At 42.4% G+C, this 23588-nt stretch overlaps 1 protein-coding gene across 4 annotated transcripts in view; it reads left to right on the top strand.

Annotated features, from left to right (window-relative positions):
* LOC141781487 (junction plakoglobin a-like) overlaps window positions 1-23588 on the top strand; it is a 133533-nt gene that overhangs the window by 92280 nt on the left and 17665 nt on the right. For all 4 annotated transcript variants that reach the window (XM_074657251.1, XM_074657252.1, XM_074657249.1 and 1 more), the window contains 9 exons: window positions 3481-3734; window positions 3818-4056; window positions 8271-8472; window positions 8567-8711; window positions 9528-9631; window positions 13132-13251; window positions 14763-14981; window positions 20763-20915; window positions 22293-22412. In XM_074657251.1, the coding sequence (XP_074513352.1) occupies window positions 3481-3734; window positions 3818-4056; window positions 8271-8472; window positions 8567-8711; window positions 9528-9631; window positions 13132-13251; window positions 14763-14981; window positions 20763-20915; window positions 22293-22412 (1556 nt within the window). The remainder of the gene's footprint in view (window positions 1-3480; window positions 3735-3817; window positions 4057-8270; window positions 8473-8566; window positions 8712-9527; window positions 9632-13131; window positions 13252-14762; window positions 14982-20762; window positions 20916-22292; window positions 22413-23588) is intronic.

Below are 23588 nucleotides of genomic sequence, written 5' to 3'. Positions count from 1 at the left end.
CGTCCAATCAGGTGCCGAGAGTGTTGTGTCTAGTGGCATCCTACCAAGCGTCCAACGCTGGGAAGCGGCGCGTGATAAAAAAACGTCCCAGTGGACACGTACCATCAGCGACCCTCGTGCGTGCCGTTCACACTGAAATTGACCCTGGTCCGACCCGCCTCTCAACCTGGGTCGCGAAGCCGAGGCAGTCAACGTGGGTTAACCCTTTTAGACACACATTGAACCCTGGTGTGAAAAGGGTGTATTGAAATGAAGAAGCAGGTTCTGTCCTAACAGACGTTTGGATGTTTTATCTGGCCAACCACATGATTTTCTATGCATTATTTGAATGTGTAATACCATTAGAAATGGTGTTGTAAGGACAAGGAATATTTCCTTCCACTGGGAACTGAATAAATTCCCATACAAGTTTGGAGATAAACCAAATTCCTGGTGGGATTATCCATGATAACAAGGCTCAGCCGTGCCTCCAAAACACTTGTGGGTGAGGCAACATAAAAAAAGAGGTTATTATAAACTGTAAGGACACAGTTGAGCTTGTCGTGTTCCCGGTCCAGACCGAGGAGACTATTTTCTTTTGCTTCTAGACACTTTGTAATCATAGTTTCCCCCCTGAGGAAAGGATTATTCCAAGACATCAGTTTCTCCAGTGCTGTCTGCAACGGATGCTTCAGGTCCCGTGGTGACATTGTATGTTTGAAGCCAAACACCTTTTTTGAGCATGCTGTCAGATATCTTATTTTATGAGTGAATATCATTGTAAAAGTATAATCACCCTCTAAAGGCTGAGACTAATAAAGTTGAATTCACAAGTGATCAGCTCTGAGATTATTAAATTATCTACCCAGCAATTATTCCTCCTTAGGCACGATTACAAAATGTCTTTAATGATGATAGCACCTGAGGCTCAACAAGAAATATGGTTTTACCACCCAGTTAGTGTATATAAAAAAAATCATCCTTCAGGTTCAACAGCAGATGGTTATATTCTGCTCAGTTAATCTTGGCAATTATTCCACTGCTTCATGTTGTAAATCTTAAATACATAAATGCATACTTATCACCCTAATTAGCTACATCAAGTTCTGCATTTGAAAAGGTTCAAATACTGTTTGGGACCAAATAGCATCACCATGTGAGTGAGGAGTGAGGTTTCAGAAGAACGTTCCTCAAATATTTATCTTGAAATGGCACTGGAAAAAGTGCAGCGTGGCAATGTCTGTCAGCTGAAATATCTCCACAAAGATGAAATAGATTGCCATTGATGATCCTCTGAATGTCGTGCTACCCTGAGGTTCAAAGTAAAATATATCTATTATTGGATGATTACCATCCCCATCAGCCTCAGCTGTACTTTATGTTTATTGCCAATTAGCAAATGTTACCATGCTAAGACAATGAACTAAGCATATTAACATTTTATGCTGAGCATATTATGGAGCATCCTGACATTAGCATTTAGCTCAAAGCCACTGTGGAAGTTCAGAGGCTGTAGCAGGTTCAAGTTTCGAACTAGACTGAAGGTATCACATGGATATCATGAAATTAGAAAGCTTTGGGAATCCATTGGTAATTAGAATGCGCAGACCTCCGCTAAGGTGCCCGAGTACGATTGACCCCCCCCCCCTCCCCTTTCCATGCAGCTTGCACCATCATCCACGTGTGTTTTTGTTTATGTTGAGATCAGCTGTACGTAGCGGAGCATCGTAAAACACTTCATTCAAACTGGACAGAAACAAAATAAAACTCACCTAAACCGTCGTCGTTACTCTTTCCAACAATCATCAAAGTACGTTTGGTCCAACTCAACTGTAATTTCACCGAGTTTAATGTGAAAAAACGCCAAATATACAGTTGCCCCCCCACATGCCCCGCTCTCTCTCTGTCTGAAGGAAAGAGGCAGGGTCACGCGTCATCAACGCGTCATCATTTACACTGCACGTGTTATACCCAGAGGTCTTAATGTTCTGGCTGATCGGAATCCTTAAAAAAAATCCCGAAGCTGGATCATGATCCGGATCGCCACCAAAATCGAATGGATTGTTCATTGTGCCACACCCCACCCCTCCAAAAAATTTCTGTCAGAGGGTGGCGGATGTCTGCGCTCTCCGAGTGCCATTCTAGTTATTACTAGTATTTACCTTGCAGGGCAGCTGGGTACTCGCAATCTCACAAGATCATGCGAGAGTTGCGGGATCACATATCACACAAAAATCCATCTTGTCAGGCTTCAAGTAATGTGTTCGTGGCCGGCAAGCCAGATCACAGACCAATGAGCGTCCTGTGAGCAGCTACTGGCAGCTACAGGCGTGGATTAGGTGTGAGAGACGACACGGAGAGGCAGTTCTATCAGAACTGGAGAGTATTTCTTGTTTAGAAGAAGAGCAAAGAACGGCACTGAAGGCTTTTCTAGATGGAAAAGATGTTTTCGCTCTTCTCCCGACTGGCTTCGGCAAGAGTTTGATTGACAGATGATTCCTCCAATCACCTGCCAAGTATTTTTTTTGAAAGTGCCCGCCCTTTTTCAAACAGTTTCTAATGACGGCTTCTCAGGTGGTTCGGTGTAACAAACCATCTGGCGTGTCAAGTTAAACTAATATTTGAATTGTAAACCAGTGTGTCACTGTGTACTATATGTTGCTGGTCCTGAGCCAGATTAAACAGCCCAGTCATTCCTGGGTCATTCCCAGGGCATCAAATGCCGAGGCTACGTCACGGCCTGTCGGTGTTCAGTACGGCACAAGGCAACCTTGAGCGGCGGTATGAAACGCACCGGGCGTTCCATTAAGTGCAATGTAAACCCATCCAACAGTAAACGCTCCGAGAAAGTGACGTAGTTTAAAGAGTGAAAAGACACACAACGGACGGGCGGTAGGGCAGCTGTTCGTCCGTGCCCCATGTTCACAACGTTCAGCGTCATTTTCGAACTACAAAAGTAGTAGTTTTAAGCCAAACCATGTTGTTCTTTTTGTTCTAAACCCAACTATTTTGGTTTTGATTCCTAAAAATAAAGTGACGCCTTATGTGATGAGAATGTTTTTGGATTAAACCAGATTGAGCCATATTTAGTGAAATTAGATCACATTTAATGCGGCCCATTCCAACTCAATATTTGTCCTTTGAGGAACTAATGCAAAAGACTTAATTTAAATTGGACACAACAATACATTTGAGATAACACTCATTATCATGCTAGCTAAATGTTGAATCAAACTTCATCTCCCGACTTTAATTACACATTTAATAAGCATTATTTGACCAATTCATTCAATCTAGTTGTGGTGTCTTCTTTTCTTCATCTCTCTTGATTTCACACTCACACACGCACATTGGCGCACACACACATGCCACATGACTCGGGTTTTACTGTTTTTTATTTGTTCTATTTTCAACAGTTCGGAGGTTTTTGTTTGTGTAAACTCACTCATATACTCACACACACACACTAGCAGTCTCATGTTCTCTATCTCCCTGTAACAGATTTAGACGCTCAGTTCTCACTAACCCGGGCTCAGCGAGTCAGGGCCGCCATGTTCCCAGAGACCCTGGTGGAGGGGGAGGCGGCCATGCCCGTCCAATCAGATCCTTCACAGCAGAGCAACGTGCAACGTCTGGCTGAACCCTCCCAGCTGCTAAAGACGGCCATAGTCCACCTCATAAACTACCAGGACGACGCCGAGCTGGCTACCAGGGCGGTACCGGAGCTCACCAAGCTGCTGGGGGACGAAGATCCGGTATGCCGTATTTTCAAACTGAATTACTAAGAATTTGCTGAGCGTTCCATTTTTACACCGTTATTTCCCTTTGCTCTTTTTAGGTTGTGGTGAACAAGGCGGCCATGATAGTCAACCAGCTGACCCGTAAGGAGGCCAGTCGTCGGGTGCTGGTGCAGTCTCCGGCGATGGTGGGCGCCGTGGTGCGCGCCATGACGATGGCGGCCGACATGGAGACGGCCCGTTGCGCGGCCAGCGTGCTGCACAGCCTGTCGCATCAGAGGGAGGGACTGCTGGCCATATTCAAGTCTGGAGGGATACCAGCACTGGTCCGCATGCTAAGGTAGAGTAGTAGTGAGTCTAAACATGATGTTATTAAATTAAAAACAGTTGTTCGTGACCTTGGGAGTATAAATATATATCTTAGTAAACTTAATAGCAATCTGCCGTGAAGAGTGGAGCAGGTGGATCCAAACACTGGAGACTGCAGGCAACAGGAAACTACGATCCAACAAAGACTGAACTGAAAACCAGAGCTGTGGTCGAATCTTCTTTCTTGCTTAGGAAGAATCCTAACTGAGTGAAATGACCCGGAAGTATCTAAGTGGCAGCCATGATAAGAGCTAGTCGAATTCTCTAAATGCTAAGGAAAGGTGCTTCAATAATTCCTTTCTTATCTCCTTTAGCATAGTGAACACTGGACCATCCTTTACCAAAGGAAAGGAGATAATGCCGCCAATACCTTGTGCTGCTCCATTTGAATTGATGCACCATTAGGCCAATAACATCCGCTGTTGCACTCTAGAAGCCCTAGCCCTATCTCTTGGTAAAAAATGCCTAAAATAACATACCCAAAATGAATCAGGAATAGCTCCTCAACCATAAGGCAGATATGCATATATCTAGTCTCCTTAGAGGTAATAAGCTCATGAATTTCCATTGTAAGTAAACTACACTATATTACCATTCCAGAGAAAATGACATGCAATGAAGAAAAAGAAATACGATTTTCATGCTTGCCTAGTATAAAATCTAACTTTCAAAAGGCAATATCACCATTACAACCAAGATCTCATAGATGCAACTCTTCTCTTACACTTTGACTGTAACTGTAACTATGAATTTGATATAAAAAAATACACTAAAATGCAACATTTATGATTTATTAAGATACACTCAGGCGCTCGCCATGTGTTTATTGATCACATATTGACTGTTTACTGAGAATTTTACCACAAAAAACTATTAATTTCCATATCGACATTTTACAAATAACACAAAGCTCCCTAAAACGTTGACAGAGTAATAAACACCATATTCATATATAAATATATGAATATTCATATATGACTGAAGAGCTCCATATAGCAGATAAATGGAGAATGGAAGGGCCCTCAGTGCTTTATTCGTCTAAATAAGACAAACAGAATGACATCAGGCTCGTTGGAGTCTGTCCGTCCATCTGGTGGCTGTATCGAAGCGCTAACAGCGGGCTGAAAGTGGAAGTGAAGTTCGAGCCAAAATAGCACCTGGCTCTTATCCCCCCTATCTCTGTGGCTCTCTGGTGATTTATAATCACCGCAGACACGTCAGTAACTAAAATCTGCTGTTTTGGGTGAAAGTAACGCATGCTTTTGGTTCAAAACTTTGACAAGAACATATAGATTTATGTCAGTGTGACTGTAAAATGAGAAGTTTTACTGTTTCGTTTCCCCGTTCGTCGCGTATAGACATAGTGCATTTCGAGTCAAGGTACGTTCAGGTGCATTAGAAAGCTTGGAATTTATAGTTTCCAGTGATACCAAGCATGTTATTTTAGACTGATGAAAAAATCATCATGGCTCTTTTGATCGCAACTTGTTCTTATATTTATGAAGTTTATATACGACTTTATTGTTAACTAATTCGTAATAAGACATAGTTTGGACTACATACAGTTGGTTTACGGATTATGAAAGCCGAAGACCTCAGGTTTTCAAACCATTCATATCTATAAAATAGCGATATGTTGTAACTACTGGTGCCTTCAAACGGGGTTGTGTTTACCGCGTTTACGAGTTGGGCCCGTATGAACGCCCCCCTCTTGTGGTATTCACGACCTCATGAGTTTAAAGTTTCTGAAAACTCCCGAGTTCACGAGTTGTGACGTGTTTGTTGATGTTGTGAGGAATGGCAAATATTGTTAAAAATATATAAATATATTGTTATTTAAGTTGCATATTGTTTTTCTTGGTAATTTTAGAATATGTCTGATGAAAATGTCGATATTCCCGAAGACCTCATCTTCTTAATATATTATTATATTAGATTTATATAGCGCTTTTTAGTGATCTCAAAGACGCTTTCTTCCTCTGTCATTATGCCTTTACATTTACTGCATTATGTTACCCGCTTGCTAGCTTGCTAAATTGTTAGCCTCTGTGGCTTCTAGATGCCGACAGTATATGTTAATATTGCTAGCAGCGGTGTTCTCACGACTTAACCATTTGAACGCCACGCATATCGTGTGCACGACTTCCCATGTTGTAAACACGAGTTCACGAGTCATGGGTTACCTTTGACCTTGTGACGTTTCCCTTTAAGGTCAAGGAGAAGTGGTTAGGAAAAGACATTTTTTTACTGTTAGACCGCAGCCCAGAACTTAATACAAACTAATCTGACGAGGGGATGAAGTGCAGTAGGTGGAGAGATGGATGGAGGAGAAGCTCAGGTGAGGGGGAATGAGGTGATGATGCAGGTGAGCCAGCAGGGAGGGAGCTGATTGGCTGGGGAAAAACTCTGGGAGCAGGGAAGGACTGACGAGGCTCACAGCAGGTGTGTAGATGGGCGGAGGAGGAGAAGGCAGCACAGCAGGAGGGAAAAACCCCAAACCCAGAAAACAACTCAGTCCAGTCTTCACAGAAAGAGTCTGAGGGCGTCTGGACACAGACCCAGACTGTGACACAGATCAATCTCAGTGGTGTTCATGGCGAACAATGAGTGGCAGCCCGTTGAGACGGGTCCTTTAAACCTGTAACAGCGGATTTTTGACCACATAGTGGCAGCAAAAACACGCTTTGAACAGATTAACATATCATCACCTTTTAAGTTGATATGGCAAACTTGTTTTCAAACAAGAGTGGTGGAAGTCCAATATTCACGCTCTTTTAGCTCTGTTTTTGGTCTCTACCGACTCCTAAAAGAAATATGTGGCTCTTTAGCTGCTCCACTGGTTCTGAGTAGGTAGTGTACAGTGTGTTTTTAGCGCTTTTTCGCTAAAAACAGCTGCCTGTTCTGGCTGAAATTACAATTGTGATGTGCTATTCTGTATTTTTTTTATCTATTTTATTTTTCTTAAAAGCCTAACCAGGGACAAGGTCTGCAAATTAGCTATGGCTAGAAGTCCTATATACGTTGCATCGGTTGCACTTTAATTAAGTGTAACAATGCCTATGTATTATCCCTGTCAAATAAACGAATAACTAAATAAATGAAATAAAGCTCCATAAAGCCGAGAGGAGCTGCAGATTCAGGTGATAATTTTGTAGGTTCATCACTACGAGTGACACATCGTTTTCACATTTTCATTTAATGCATTGTTGTCGAAGTATTTATTAAAGCCACCGTAACAAAGGGAAAAAAAGAAAAAAACACTTTGCAAATATCAACATTTTATCATCATGCTGTAAAAAGACAGATGAATGAAACCCTCTCTGCAAAAACTACACTGTGGAACTTAATGTGACCAAAGTTTAGCAGAGGCTCAAGGTGGGGCGACATTTAATGTTGTTCAGATTGCCAGGAGGTGAGTTATTTGAAGCTTTCCACCTCCAATTTGGCAACCAGAGATCCGCTGATAAATCAGGCTAATAGGCTAGCCTTCAATTTTAGCACCAAATTCGGACCTTTCCAGCTCACAGGCAGGACTGCAGAGTTAATCCCTTACACTGAGGCTTAACAGAGGAGGATAATTCACACTCATAATTGATTCGGGAGCTTAATTCATACAAAAAATGAAAGAAAATTGAATTTAAAAAAAGAAAAATCCAAACTAAAAGAGCTTCACAAATAGCTCTTTTCTCTCTCTGTCCCTCTTCACCTCTTCCTGTTAATACACACTCTACCACTCCTCCTGTTAACTGGGTTGGGATATATATGAATGTGTATGACTGCATAGGAGAAATATGTTAATTCAGTCGATAAATGTCTACAAATTATTACTGTGACCGACCATAAAACATTTATTATTTTGTACTATTACTTCTTTACTTCCAGAACACCTACCTGTGATGCTGCTGATGTGTGTTGCACTTTAGACAACAAAAACTATACTTAGTTCACCTTGAAAGTTAATTTGTGGTCTTGTGAATAGCAGTCTGACAAAATAATCTTAACTGAAGACCCACCTACTGAAGCTTTTTAATAGAGAACACACACACACAGTTGCTTTTTGAGATATTTCTGGCTGATAGAGGTCAGTAAAGGTCATAGATTACTTTATGCCCCTTGAAATTAGTTAATTTTATGAAATCTCTCAATATGTATTTTCACTCTTTCTTCCTGTGTTTCCTCATGCAGTTCACCAGTAGAATCAGTCTTATTTTATGCCATCACCACCCTCCACAACCTGCTGCTGCACCAAGAGGGGGCCAAGATGGCGGTGCGTCTTGCCGATGGCCTGCAGAGGATGGTTCCCTTACTGAAAAAGAGTAACCCCAAGTTCCTGGCCATCACCACGGACTGCCTGCAGCTCCTGTCCTACGGCAACCAGGAGAGCAAGGTGAGGGGAGGACCTTGACATTGGGAAGGAGATCTTTTGTTGTGTCCGCAAATTTATTACAGAATTACACATTCTACTTCCTGTTTCTCGTCAGCTGATCATCCTAGCCAATGGGGGCCCGGACGGTCTGGTGTTCATCACCAGGAACTACAACTACGAGAAGCTGCTGTGGACCACCAGTCGTGTACTCAAAGTGCTGTCCGTCTGTCCCAGCAACAAGCCAGCGATAGTAGAGGCTGGTATGTCTACATCACGGCCCTATCACTCCCAACTCGTTTAATACTCGAGAAAAAAAGTTGTAGTATTACGAGAATAAAGTCATAATATTATAAAGTATTAATTTTATTTTATTTTTTTCTCGTAAAGTTATGACTTTATTCTCGTAATATTACGACTGTTTTTCTCGTTAAGTTAAGACTATATTCTCATTATATTACAACTTTTGTTCTCATAAAGTTATGACTTTATTCTCGTTAAGTTACGTCTTTTTTCTTGTCATATTATGACTTTATTCTGGAAATCTCCGATTTTTTTCCCTCAATGTGGTCCTAATACTCCGTAGTACATTTGCACTTTGGCCCTCACTGCATTAGACTTAAATACTATATACTTAGACTATAAACTGTGTTACCTTCATCACAATGCTCAAATGTTTTGCGGCTCCAGACAGATTTTTCTTTTTTTGCTTAATATGGCTCATTTGATAGTAAAGGTTGCTGACCCCTGAGTTAAACCAACACAGTCTTTCACCGAGGAGACCGCTGTTAGTAACACCAGTTACGTAAACAAACATAATTATTTTATGTAACACACATACTTGATGTGCAAGTAAACCTAAAAACTAAGTAAACCTACGTTGCAACTGTTGGAACTGACACGCCGTCCCTGACACGTCCCAAACTGACGCTAGATGGGTACCTAGAGAGTCATAGTTTTAAACGTATAGGGCCACTGACCAAGCGTCGGTATTTGTTGAGTTGGGAGTGAGAATGTGTTGGCATCACTGAACATGACTAGAGCATTCAGTGTAGATGTCTGTATATGTTTGTGTCCAGGTGGTATGCAGGCTTTGGGCCAACATCTTACAGGTTCCAGTCAGCGTCTGATCCAGAACTGTCTGTGGACGCTCCGCAATCTGTCAGATGCTGCAACCAAACAGGTACGTACAGATTCACCCACTACTACTACTACTACTACTGGATACTAATAATGCTACTACCACTAATACTAGTACTACCACAAGTAGTAGGGACTTAGTTAAGGGTGTTGAACAGAATATTTCAAAGCATTTACTGCATTGAAAGAGATTTTTACAGTGGTAAAATTCTACAGTTTCCATGGAGACCGTTTGTTTGCCTGCACTCGTGGTATATACCTGTTATTGCCGCACAACATTGGCCTATAACAAAGTAAAACAATGGCAGAATAACAGAAGACAAGAAAAACAAATTAAGTAAATCAAGTAAATTTGATCCTCAAATAACAGCTAACAGAAAATAACGAAGGTGGGAGGAAATTGCAACGAAAAGTAATTCAAGGTATATTTTGCCAATTACTGTCTGGAAAGATCCTTTAGCATAAAACCGTAGAGCAATCATGAATTAAAGCAAAGGGGCTGGAAGAGCACAGCTGTGGAAAGTAGAGTGATCCAACTGTAGATGGTCGGACAAATCATGAATTGACTGGCGGTCAAATCTATAAATCAATTGCTCATCGAGGGTGTCCATTGGGTTCTCCCGGTCGCAGAACACTCTTCTCGGGATGCTTTCATTTTCTTCATTTATTGCCATAAACTCGGCCATGTTGCGCTTAAGATAAGAGTCGAAGTTACCTTTTCTTTACTTAGGTTGCTAAGGTCTTTTGTGAAATGGTTTAACTAACTTCAAGTGATTCATAAGTTTAAGACCAAGAAAAGGAGAAAATCTTAAATACTTAAGTGAACATTTTAAGGAAACCTTAAGGAGAAGACTTAAGGGTGTTTTGTGTACCTAATTTAATTTTACGGAAACCTTAAGTTGGACGTTAAGGATAATCTTAACTTAAAGTGTTTTGTGCAACCGGCTCCTGGTACTCTGGGGGGATAGAATGGAATTTGCAACACGGCAAACATGGCAAATATTAATGCAGGACTTGTGTGCACATTGATGGGTAATGCAGTACTAGTTTTTATTACATAGGTATATTCAAAAACATGTAAATTTTCTAGAAGGGAACTAATTTTTCCATTAAAGGCAGGGTTGACGATGTTATCCAGTATACGCTATTTGCTATATTAGTTGAAATGGTCTTTACACCTTGACAGCGATCCATTACTTTCTGAAAAAGGACCGGAAAAGAGCCGTCATCTGTAGCCGCTGTAATCCTGTAAAAAACGTCTACCAATCACTGCCTCGCGGTCCGCTCGGAAAGAACCAATCAGATGCCTCCCTGCTTGTACTCTACCCTTGGCGTGCACCAGCCTGAACTCAAAGCGTGTCGCCGCCGCAAGATTACTGGAGAATGGAAGAGAAATCTCAGCCCTGCAGTAGCACTGCCGCGGTTACTTGTCATGAGGTAGCGTTGTTGAGTTGAAGTCCTCTCTCTGCTCTGTGTCTGTGAAGTAGTTACGATGCGGCGGTGCTCGTGCATGTGTGTGTGTGTGTGTGGAGGGGGGGGGCGTTGCCTTGGAAGGAGCCCCGAGAGGAGGAGGAGGGGGGGTTTAGACGGAGGCGATGTTTTAAGTAGGACTTAAAGCTTTTTCGACTACTTTAAGTAGTGAGGCCGTTCAACCAAATGCCAGTCATGCATCTATGATATTGCAGTATTTCTGTCATGAAGGGAAAAAAAAAAAGTTTAGAAGTGATTACACTGCACTCTTGCAGTCTGTCCAGATTTTTCACCTGCCTTCTGATTCAGGAGAGAATCGAGCAGCTGGCTGGTTTGACAGTACAGAGCAGAGAGAGAGAGAGCGCAGGACAGGCAGCCAGCTCTGGTGAGCTGGTCAGCAGGGAAGGAGCTGGTCTGGTGCCCGTCTCATTCAATCTGCTTCATTCTGTCATCCTCTTACTGTGTTATGGGGGCCCTTCAAAACGTGAGAGAAAATGAAGAGCCACATTTATTGCATTGTTGGATGCCTACCAAAAACATATGACGACATTTAGCCCGGTCACACCATTAATGGAGATCCAAAACATTGTGGTTTCCGAACAAATGCCTCCTTTCTTAAAAGTTCACATTATGTAAAGCTGTTTTTTTTTTACTTGTACTACAAGGAACTTTCATTTTGTGTCGATTTTGGTGGCCCGTGTGGACAAAAGCAGTAGTTTATCCATGAACACCACCGCCTTGTGTCGTAAAGATCAGCAGCTGCCAGACTGACTTTAGAAAACGTCTCGTTTTACTGCAGCAGGGTCTGACCGTCTGCCCCGCTCAGTCCTGGTTCTGGTTTTCCCGTGCCTTCTTTCCCTCCAGCGGGCCCAGTAATACGGCCTAGGCCTCCAGCAGCGTGTTGTTGGTATTGGCTCCCAGTAGGTGGGTGGTGAGCTCCAGATCCTGCAGCCACAGGCGGACCCTGCTGGCCCGCAACCCCACAAAATTATGTTTCCATACAACTAAACTGCATTCTGAATTATGTTTTGAGGGAAACATATTTTCTCCCGGATTACGCTCGCAGTTTTGGACAAATTTAAACACATGGTTAACATCTTCAATTGAAACAAAAAAAACCTACTTAGTTAAGTTTAGGCAACAAAACTACTGGGTTAGGTTTAGTAAAAAAACATCATGGTTTGGCTTAAAATCACTACATGTCACATGGGACACAAACAGCGTCTTCTGGGGAAAAGTCCTGTGTTTGTTTGACCCATCCACCACCCCTCTCGCCCTCCCATAGTGGACTTTCTCGCTTCTTTTACTCATTATTATACCAAGTAACTTTTAATAACTTCATTATTCCATGTTACTTTTATTAACCGTTGCTCGATATACTACGTCACCTGCTCTGCTCGTCGCTCGTTGTACTACATCACTAGCTGTGGCTGTCTGCAGACTAACAAATGATATGTCAAAGACAAACGTAATCCGAGCCAAAATACATTTCCTTCCAAACGTAATTGAGGATGCAGTTTAGTTGTATGGGAATGTAATTTTTTAGGAGACAGTGCTGTGCCCCGCTGAAGCTTCTCTCTGACCGCTAGCACATGCAGTGGAACTTCCTGCCGAAGTTGATGTACAGGTCGTCCTGTATGGAAGTTTTTATTGGACTGTAATGGTTGTAATCCACATGAGACAATCCACAAATATGTACTATGATCCACAAATGTCACGCGGCACACAAACCCACAGGAAGTGATCCACAAATGTGCAAATATCATTCCACTTGTACAAATGGATGCACAAATGCGTATATATATATCTTTACATGTGAACCTATAACAGTGTTATGTGGAATTAAAATGCATCTTCACAGAGAAAGAAATGTGTGTTTGCAAATCACAATGTATTTTTGTCGATGTGACTTTACACAATTTGCACATCCAAATGTTCTAACTAACTATGCGGACGCAGATGGGTAGCGAAAATGGAGAACTTTGAGAATATTGATTTGCCTCGCTATCACTGCTATGATTTGTTTATTTTTTCTCTCTCTGTCTGTCTGTCTCCACTTGTCTCTTTCCGTAGGATGGACTAGACGGTCTGCTGCAGATATTGGTCACCCAGCTAGGCTCAGATGATGTCAACATGTTGACGTGCGCAACCGGCATCCTGTCCAACCTCACCTGTAATAACTCACGCAACAAGGTAACCATTATGAAATGGAACATTTCTGTTGTATGTGATAGTTGACCATGTGATTCAAAAACCCTGGGTATTAATCTGCTGCCATAACAGCCCCAACTCTTCTGGGAAGGCTGAGAATGAGATATGTATAGTCTCATTATTCTGAGTCAGTTTGAATCATAATGTATTACCTAAAGTACAGTCATCAGTATGAGATACTATGTCAAGGTCACCCACTTCCACCCACCACTACTTTTGAGACCTCAAGTATGTTTTAGATCTCTTTCACAACTGCAGGTCATTCATTTGGTCTGGACCAACCGCATGTGTTATACCCTGTGTTCTTAAAGGTCTATCAATGTTTTTTTTATTCTAAAGCAGGCTTAAGTCCTATATAAATACTGTGAAAGTATCGAAACGCTCAATCCACAGGGAAATACACACAGCCCGTATTCCGAAACTCTGCATTTGAAACAAGCTGTCAGAATTTCTGTCCATTTGTGATGTCACAAATATACAATATTTAGACCCTTTTAACAGATTTAAACGTAAACATTCTAAATGTGTCCCAGTTTATTCCTGGTTGCAATGTATGTGAAAGTCATCAGCTGACAGGTAGTACACATGGATCCAAGCTGTTGCCTAGCAATGCAATTCCATCGCAATTCCGTTGAAATGCACTAACACGGAGCATTTCAGACAGAGGGTAAATACACACATATTCAGGCAGACAGTGTGAGGAAAATAAAGTTGTTTTTTTTAACATTACAGCATGTAGACATGTTCTGGTAGAAACATAAAATACAAATATGAACCTGAAAATGAGCACGATATTGGGACCTTTAATGCTCAGGCTGATCAGAATCCGGATCATGATCGTGTCACACCTCACCCCTCCAAAAAATTTCATTCAAATCCATCACAAACCTTTGGAGTAAACCCACTAACAGACAAAGAGACAGACAGACAAACAGACAGACAGACAGACAGACAGACAGACAGACAGACAGACAAACCAATGCCGCCTTCAAGGCCCTTGGCCTTGGCGGAGTTAATAATAAATGTAACCTATTGATATAGCTCTTCGTGTTTATACTACCTTTTTTTTAAAAACATTCAGTCATATGAATGGACAGGTAACCCATTTATTGACAAATTCTGACAGCAGGTCAACAGTGCGGCACTTTACTGTTTATGCTACAGCAGCACAAACAGTTAATGAAAAGAAGGTTAATGAAAGAATTCAGTTTCTGCATACGCTCAACAATCTGCACTCTGCACTCCTGAGGAAAATCAATTTACAAGAGCAACTTATCTTATTCATATTTACATTGCTTTCAGGCATGGACGCACACGCACACACACACACACACATATATTTGTTATATATATACAAATGCCATTTATTTATCGTTTTCTCTCTACTCCGTGTTGTACTCAGTGTCTTTCATGCCATAAATTATGCTTCTCGGCACACCTGCATTGCAGATGAGCAACTCTATTCTCTTTCCTTCCACCTGTTATGCCCTCAGACTCTGGTGACGCAGTATGGCGGTGTGGAGGCGTTGATCCACGCGGTGCTTCGTGCTGGGGAAAAGGAGGATGTTGCTGAACCGGCAGTCTGCGCCCTGCGTCACCTCACCTCTCGCCACCAGGACGCCGAGCTGGCCCAGAATGCCGTGCGGCTGCACTACGGTGTCCCGGCTGTCGTCAAGTTGCTGGGGCAGCCGCACTACTGGCCTGTAGTAAAGGTGATGGGAGGCAGTGGGTTATAATAAACTATTGCCATGCAATGGAAAGGGTAACTGAATCAGCCTCAGCGGGATATATAATGTATGGAAAGGAAATTAAATTAAAGGGAAGGGGAAAGGATGATAGTTAATAGCATTGATGGTGTTTTAAGTGTCATCTTGTCTGACGGGAGGCGATAATACAGGAGACAGTGCTTCAACGCTGCTGCACTGAGACAGTAATACACACAACTATAGAAAGAACACCCAGAACAGCACTCATAGACGAGCAAAGGCACACACTATGACACACATCTCCCATCATGCTTCACTTCCAAAACACTTCAGCTGTGACAACACCCGCTGGCGCTGTGTCCCTAGAGAGACAGACAGACAGATAGAGAGAGCGAGAGAGAGAGAGAGAGCGAGAGAGAGAGAGAGAGAGAGAGAGAGAGAGAGAGAGAGAGAGAGAGAGAGAGAGAGAGACACTGGGAGCTCCAGAGACAAAGCTGGTTGTTTTGTTTCACAGTGTGGAAGAGATACTGAGACTGAGCAACACAGAAAGCAAGAGAGAGAGAGAGAGAGAGAGCACTGACAGTAGCTGGGTTTCAACCTAAGTATGATAAACAAAACATACGGTCTATAACCCTGCACGCAGCCCCTAGAGGTTCATTAATGTACAAAACAAGTGTTGGAGGTAATGACCAACACACTGACAATATAGCTATTTCTAGAGCCTGGAGTGTGCCAACCATAGAAATATAATAGGAGTAGAATGGACATTCCAATTCCGGCTGTGGTTCAGAAGTAGAGCGGGTGGCCCACCAATCACAAGTCAGTTCAGAGCGAGAGAGAGAGAGCGTTCCTATTGGATGTGCTCCGGTCATGTGATCGGAACTTGGCGTTCTCTTCAAACAGATTTCACAATGGCTGCCGCATCACAAACTTTCTCATTTTAAAGCTAAACCGTGCACTACTAGATGGTTCTGAGAACATTTGAGGAGAGAAATAGGCATTAACGTAACAGAATATTGATTCATATTTGATCAGCGCTGCCTAGTTTGACCGTTTGGTCGGAGTTCGCGAGTGATTGACAGCCGGCTCTCATAGACGGCAGCTGGACATCAGACCTCAGATCAGCTCTGACAGCTTGTTTTCCTCCGGTCTGTGAAATCTTGCAGATGCCGTTAGGAGCACAGAGGAGGACACCTGATGACACAGAGACACATGATTTTTTTCATGTTACCTGTTTCATGTACTACTGTCACGATATAGGTTTAAAAAAATTACTTTTTTAAATCATATTTGCTCCAATCTCCAAGTGGTTGGCGGTGTCTGTTTCTGCAGAAAACCTGCAGCCCTCTGCCTTTCATTTTCTCTTTTCTTCTGATGTTGCTTTACTCAGGACGCTGCTGGCCTTCAGCCAACAGCCTTTAGGCTCCACGTGGGGGTGTAACCCCCCCAGCCAATAACAGCGCTCAGGGTGCGCAGCCCCGTTCAGGTGGTCAAATCAATCAGAAAATAACGTTTTATTTCTCTGATTTGCTGCTTTGTTCTCACTGACGCCTCTCTCTCTGTCCAGTCACTCTATAGCTTGCTCGACCATCGCTGCTCCCTCTCTCCCTTCCCTCCCTTGACAAAACTGCTATAATTACATTTGTATTATAATAATTGAATGCATGTTTCTGTCGCATTTTTCAGCTGTCCATTCCACACACATCTGACACAACAGATACGCTTCAATATTAAATGATAATATTGATAACATTCAGCCATTAGATGCCACATTCTCCCTCCTCCGTTCCATTGCATTCCCCTCAAAACAAATGGTTGGCAGTTTGTTACACAACCTGCATATTTTATAGTCGAGTGGTCATGTCAAGTGATGAATCTTTTGTGGTAGAGCAAAAGTCATTTTGCAACATGTAGCTATTGGCCTATATTAGGGGCGTGCACACCATGGATGTATTAAGAGAACTGGATACAGCGTTGGAGGCGGAGTTTTATTTCTATGAAAGCTGCTCAGTGGCGCACGATGCCAAAACGGCTCGACTTCCGAGTGGAAAAGTACCCCGGATCTTCCGGCGATCTTCCGCATCCATCGGGCCCATGGAGCAGGCGCTGTAGCGTCCACTCGGTCACATGGCTCGGTCAACGGGGGTCACAGCCGTCACGCTGTCGTCACGGCTTGCTAACTCCGCCTACCGGCCCTCGCTCCAGACTCGGTCTGGGTCTCATTCACATGAACGGAGGAAGGGAAATAACTCTTTGATTCAGCTATTAGCGCATTTTACAGCTTTTAGTTCGTACTGGGAAGTTGACGTCTCTTTCCCAATGTAAGTCTACATGAAAAAGTCTGTTTGGGCCCGATGGCATCACGTGACGGACACAGAAGTTGTATTAGCACCGTTTGGACACTACGAAAATTGCCATCAACGACTGCCGCTCTTCCTATGTCCTATGTTTTCACCAATAGCAAGTCCTGGCCTGGGTACAAACACATGCCCCATACCCCCTGATGTGTATCTTTTCCAAAGTGTCAGCTGAGTGCAGAGTGAAACTGTTCTTGCAGCTAAATCAGGCACTAGACATTTTCTCTTGGATGACTCCTCCACCCAGTCTCTGGACACACACACACACACACACACACACACACACACACACACACACGCACACACACACACACACATGCGACCTGATTTTCTCTTATTGCCTAAAAATATTCCAGTTGCATTAGAACACTTCACTTTGTAAGCATATGTGTGTGCGTGTGTGTGTGTGTGTGTCAGTTTCAGATCTGCTGACCCAGAAGACACTAAAAGCCTCTCCACTCTCAGTCTAGCATGACTCAGATTTTGGCATTCAAATGTGCAAATTAAACTTCATGTTTTAGTTAAAATGTCAACTTTCACACTTCGTCTGCTCTGTGCATTGCTGCCCCCTGCTGGGCTCAGATGCAGTTTGAGGATCTTACAGGTATTTTGTTTGAAACAAAGTGCCATGAAAAGACCAAAGCCAACAGTCGTTTTGACCATATTTGCTTGCACATGCACATGCACATGCACATGTTCATTATTGTGGATGTGGTGTGTTGCAGCCATCCTGCGTTGATGTATGAGGTGTGCTTTGAACTTGTGAAACTTTGACTAGTACTTTTCTGAGCACAGTCAATGGTTGAAGGATACTGCTTGTGCTGCCATTGAAGATGGATTCTGTTTGTGACCTAACTGTAACAAATCATCATCATATTGAGAACAAACTAAAAACATTTGGTGGGCAAAAAAATATCAGCCTCCAGATTCAGCTCTGAGAATAAAGGGATCTGGTATAATGTAAGTCAGTTTGCACTGTCAGTGCAAGAGCCATGTTTTTAGCAATTTCCAGCGGCGTGGCTTTAGGGATGGCAGTGTTGGTCGGTTGGTCTGTCCACCACTTTGGTCCAGACTCACATATCTCAACAACTCTTGAGTGGATTGCTAATACATTTTGTACAGACAAATGCTATTTGTCAAGAGTGAAATATCTTGATAAGTGCAGTGAAATTTGTGACATATTTAATGGTGCCGAGCATATAAAGTCTAATGACTTCGGTGATCATCCTACTTTTCATCTAGCACCACCAGCAGATCAAAGTTTTCACTTGTCAAGTGAAATAGCTTGACATCTACTCAAGGTCATACAGACATTTATGGTTCCCAGACGAGAGTGGACTTTGGTAATCCTCTGACTTTTCCTCAAGTGCCACCATGAGGTTGACATTTTTGTTGCAGCGGGAAATGTCTCAACAACTATGAGATGAATTGTCATTTTTTAAAGACATTCATGTTACCTTGTAACTCTAACTCTAACTTGTGTAACGTCAGCTGCTAGTTAATCTCCGTATTACGTCGGCGCATCTAAAGTAACTGAAGATAGCGTCGTATAAAAGGAGTTAGCCAAATATTGCTGAGTCAACGTTACTGTCCCGAAACCGAAGACATGCCATCAGTTTCATTGTTTGCAATATTAGACACATATCATTTTCCATACATATCGCACATTTCATGTTTAAAATATGATATTATGTTTGATATGAACATCAATAAGCTAACATCAGCTTATATCGATTAGCTTACAATTATGAACGTTAGCTAGCTCTTATCTGATGTTACAGAAGCAACCGTCTTCTGAAGACATAATGTTAACTTGAACAGTTGATAATGTGAAAAATACTTAAAGGAAAATGTGATATGATAGTACTAGTTTTTAATAATTACCTAATAATTGATGGAATCCCACCATATCGAAGGACAGACAGTTAACAGTTTTTCACCAAACTCCTCGTAGATCATAAACGATTGAATATAAAACAACTCGTTGAAATCGGTTGAGAAATGTAGAAGTTATAGTGCTTTTTATCCAGAAAAAGTTCACTTGTATGTGTTTACGGTCCAGTCTCGCCCTGTCCAATATGGCGCCCACGTTGACGTGCGATCCAGGAGTCAATGCGATGTCTATGTATATATATGTCTATGGTTGGTGGGGTTCAGAATGCATTATTTAAAAAAAGATCTATGCATAAACACTGTATCAAAATTGTACTAGCACCCTTGTTTTTACGTCTGCTCTCTATTGACTATTGAGTGAAATGGGCTCTTCCATTTGTCCCTCTCTCACTTGCTCTTCTCTCTCTCAGTCGGACAGCCCTGCCAACTCAGGCGGATTATATTAATGAACTGAGGCGTTGGAGTTTAATGATGTGGAATGGAGAAATGGAACAATGCAACTTATGAGGAAGCTTTACAGAGCCGAGTTGGTGAGAGGCAGACAGAGAGAGAGAGAAAGAGAGAGAGAGAGAGAGAGAGAGAGAGAGAGAGAGAGAGGTGGGGGGAAAGAAGATATCAAGCATGCTAAATATCTGGACCTGTCGGGGAGTCTATCGGGGACCTACAGCCTATGAAAATGCGAGACACGAGTTGAGGGGAAACCTGTCTGTCACAATGTGGAACTTCACTTTATGTGTTGCATTTGCAACGTACACCAACGTTGTTGTTGCACCTATACGGTGTTGGATGTTTGCATGATTAAACATAACACAGTGACAATAACTTTTTTTTAAATTTAACAAACAAAGCCAAGAGCTATCACATGTTCAGTGTTATCTAAGAATGGACAAGGATTTTATCTAAAACAAATGTTTTAAAATGGAAGAAAAGTTGTAATTTGAATCATAAACTATCTGATCTAAGTGTATGTAAAACTAATTAAGACTAAACAGAAGTAAACAAGATTAGGAATCTGTCCTGACATTTGATGCCATCTTTCAGTACTAAACAGTGATACATGATACTTGGTGTTACACACACATATCTGTTAGTACCAGTACTTGTTGGGATCTGTATGTGGGGTCATTTGATATGCAGATGATGGGAATGTTTACAGGGTTGAAAAACAGGGTTGTGGACCAGAAACATTCTCGAAAACCTTCGCATAAATATCTCCTCCCTGTGCTTTCTAAACATCCCTGCATTAGTAATGTGTTTACATTTATGGGGAACTTCTTCACAGGGTTACAGGCTGTTTATGAAGTGCTTTAAAAGTAAAAATCAGAGCTTCTCTAGGGTAGCAGTGAGACAGCACTGAGCTCTTGATGCATCACACACTGGTTGACATGAGTGCAGTGCAGTTCGCTGACGTTTCCGAACGGTAACTGGCTCTGCCATTTGGAGGCACCACATGTAAAAGTTGCCTTTAAAGCTGACCCAAAATAGAGCCTGGAACGTCCTGTTGAGACAGGTCTTTTGATCTCTGTCCTCTCCGCAGGCTACGGTTGGTCTGATCCGGAACCTGGCGCTGTGCCCGGCCAATCAGGCGCCGCTGAGGGAGGCAGGTGCTATTCCACGATTGGTCAACCTGCTGCTGAAGTCTCACCAGGACACACAGAGACATGCCTCCTCCGCACAGCAGACATACCAGGTCTGGACCACACACGCACACACACACACACACAAACACACAGATTTGCTGTGTGCCTGAACTGTACTGGTTACAAGTACTCAGTATGCGCACAAACAGATCTTAAACACAACTTCAGTCTTAATCAGTAGCTCAGTAATGGGCTGGAGAGCATTACTATGTGCTATTAACCTTATACACAGTGCTTGTATAGGCCATAGCTTGAACCAGCAACAGACTGAACTAGAAAAGTGCACTCGGTGGAGTGCAGATCTCCACCAGGTGTGTCTGCAACGACCACTGCTGAAATGTTTGGTTGAATGAATACAAACCACAGTTTCCCCCCGTCTGGACCGCACGCGCATCAGACGTGTTTTTCACTCGCACGTCTCACGCAACAGATACGCTCTCATTTTAATCTATGCAGCTGTCTGCACCGGCTCTGTGCAGCTAAAATGCAGTTCAGTGTGTAACGCTTCGTGACTGTTTAACGCTTCCTCTGAACAGAAACTGTCAGTCTTGTTGTGTGTTTAGTTCTGTTAGCTGTTAGCTCTGTTACCCAAACACAGCCGCTAACCGTGAATTAGCTCTTCTCCTACAGATACATACATACAATTGTCTTACCCAGGCTTGCAAATCAAGAGAGAAACAATTCTGTAATCTTTAGCAGAATCGAGTCCAAACTGAAGCGGTCGTTGATCAGTTCTGGCCCCTACCGGTCGGTTAAGAGTAGCGAGGAGTCAGAAGTCAATGACGGTATAAAACAGTCAATAAAATGTTGTCTATAAAATATGTTTTTGAAAAGTTTGAATCACTGCAACCACGAGAGGTCCTTGAGCATACATTCATAAATGAGCACAGAAAATATTAGGCCGATGGGTTCAGCGGTATGCAAGATTAGCCGTGGACAGACAGACAGACACAATACATAATCTCCTGGCGAAGATAAATTAGAACCAAAAACAATAAAAATCTAATGGCAAATTGACACATTATGTTGTATAACACTTAAACTGTATAGAACTATACGCTTTAAAATGTCAACAGATTGAGCTATGAACATATCTTTGAGCTTTAACACAACGAAGAAAGGATCCCTATTTATTGTAATAATGCCTTTTCATATGCAGCTGCGATCTGAGATAACAATTTGTGATTTCATATTGTTAGTTTTCCGAGTTATATTCAGCTAACCGTCTTAACTACTCAAAGTTGTCTTAAATTGTTCATTTGAACTTGATGTATGCCACCTGTTCATCATTAGCATAATCCATGCCCCCAAATTGCTATATAAGGCTACCTGTTCCGCTCCGTTTTGGGGGGGGGCAAGTTTCCTTCCTTATACAGTATCTTTTGACGTCTCTCAGCCTCTGTCTTCCTGTCTGTCTCTGTTATCAGGATGGTGTTCGTATGGAGGAAATAGTCGAGGGCTGCACAGGAGCGCTTCACATTCTGGCCAGAGACCCCATAAACAGAGGAGAGATTGCCAGCATGCAGACCATACCGCTGTTTGTACAGGTATACACTCACATGCATGTGCTAAAACATGCACATGACATGAAGATATCAGGCTGCACAAACTACAGAAGCAGTCAACACGATATCGGCATCATGAACCCGAGGACCCGAAGGTTGTTTCTATACCTTCTTTCATCTGTGTCCTCAACAGTTTGCAGTGGATGTTGTTTGAGGGATGGAGGAGAGATAGACATTTGTCTCTTGTTGGTGGAAATCTACGTCCACATGCGTTATTTTTACTGAGGGCGTAGGTTTGGATTTAACTTTGGTAGGAACAGTTGCTAGATGACCTATTTGCAGAGTTGATAAAAAAGATAAATGTTTGAATCGACATGTCTAAGCAATGATCACAATTTAGCAAACACCTTATGCCACCTAAATTTATATCCCATCAAATTCACAGACATGTCGCCCCCTTTGGACACACAATCATTATTTTCCATTTAGCTGTCAATTAAATGCTGCTATTTGGTTACATCAGTGACGGCGTAATATTAGAGTGATGCTAGCAAGTGCACACCAGATTGGACCACAGAACATAGCCAGGCTAATAAAAGGCAAAACATAAAAAAATATATATTTTCATGAGGAATGGGTAACAAAGAGGTTGTTTTTTTTCACTAAAATTAATGACAAATGTGTGTGTCTCTTTTCCGGGGAGATCGTGTCAGTCGGTAAAAGTGATGTTGCGCGCCACCTCACCAAAACTCCACAGCAAGTTTTCACAGGACTTTCTGGCTGGTAGCAATCTACGGACAGAGAAGGTAAAGGGGCTGAAAAGACAACAGTCTCTCTTTACCAAACTGACGAAGAACGCCAAAGCAGCAACGGAGACTTTGTTTAGTGGCGCTGGTTCAGGCACTACTACTGTTGCCAGAGCTGCAGCTAGCCGACGGGTTGCCAGATCGTCATTTATTCCCCATATCTTGCTTTTTGCTCTTCATAAAAATAGTCCACTTTTTGCACCTGGCATGCAGGTCTTATCGGTGGAGTTTAAATGACAAGATCGTTTGATATCGGTAAGAATATTGGTAGGAACAAATCAGCAGCACTTTGATATTGGTAGGTGCATGTCAGTACTGTCCATACCCAAATACACCTACAGGTTTTACTACAGACTGCAAGTAATAAAGCAGCTGACCTTGCAGGTAAAAATTAAGAATTAATGAGATTTAC

This window comes from Sebastes fasciatus, chromosome 13 (genome assembly GCF_043250625.1).
Source record: "Sebastes fasciatus isolate fSebFas1 chromosome 13, fSebFas1.pri, whole genome shotgun sequence".
In the NCBI taxonomy this organism is placed as follows: domain Eukaryota; kingdom Metazoa; phylum Chordata; class Actinopteri; order Perciformes; family Sebastidae; genus Sebastes; species Sebastes fasciatus.
This window is presented reverse-complemented; position numbering and strand designations above follow the sequence as displayed.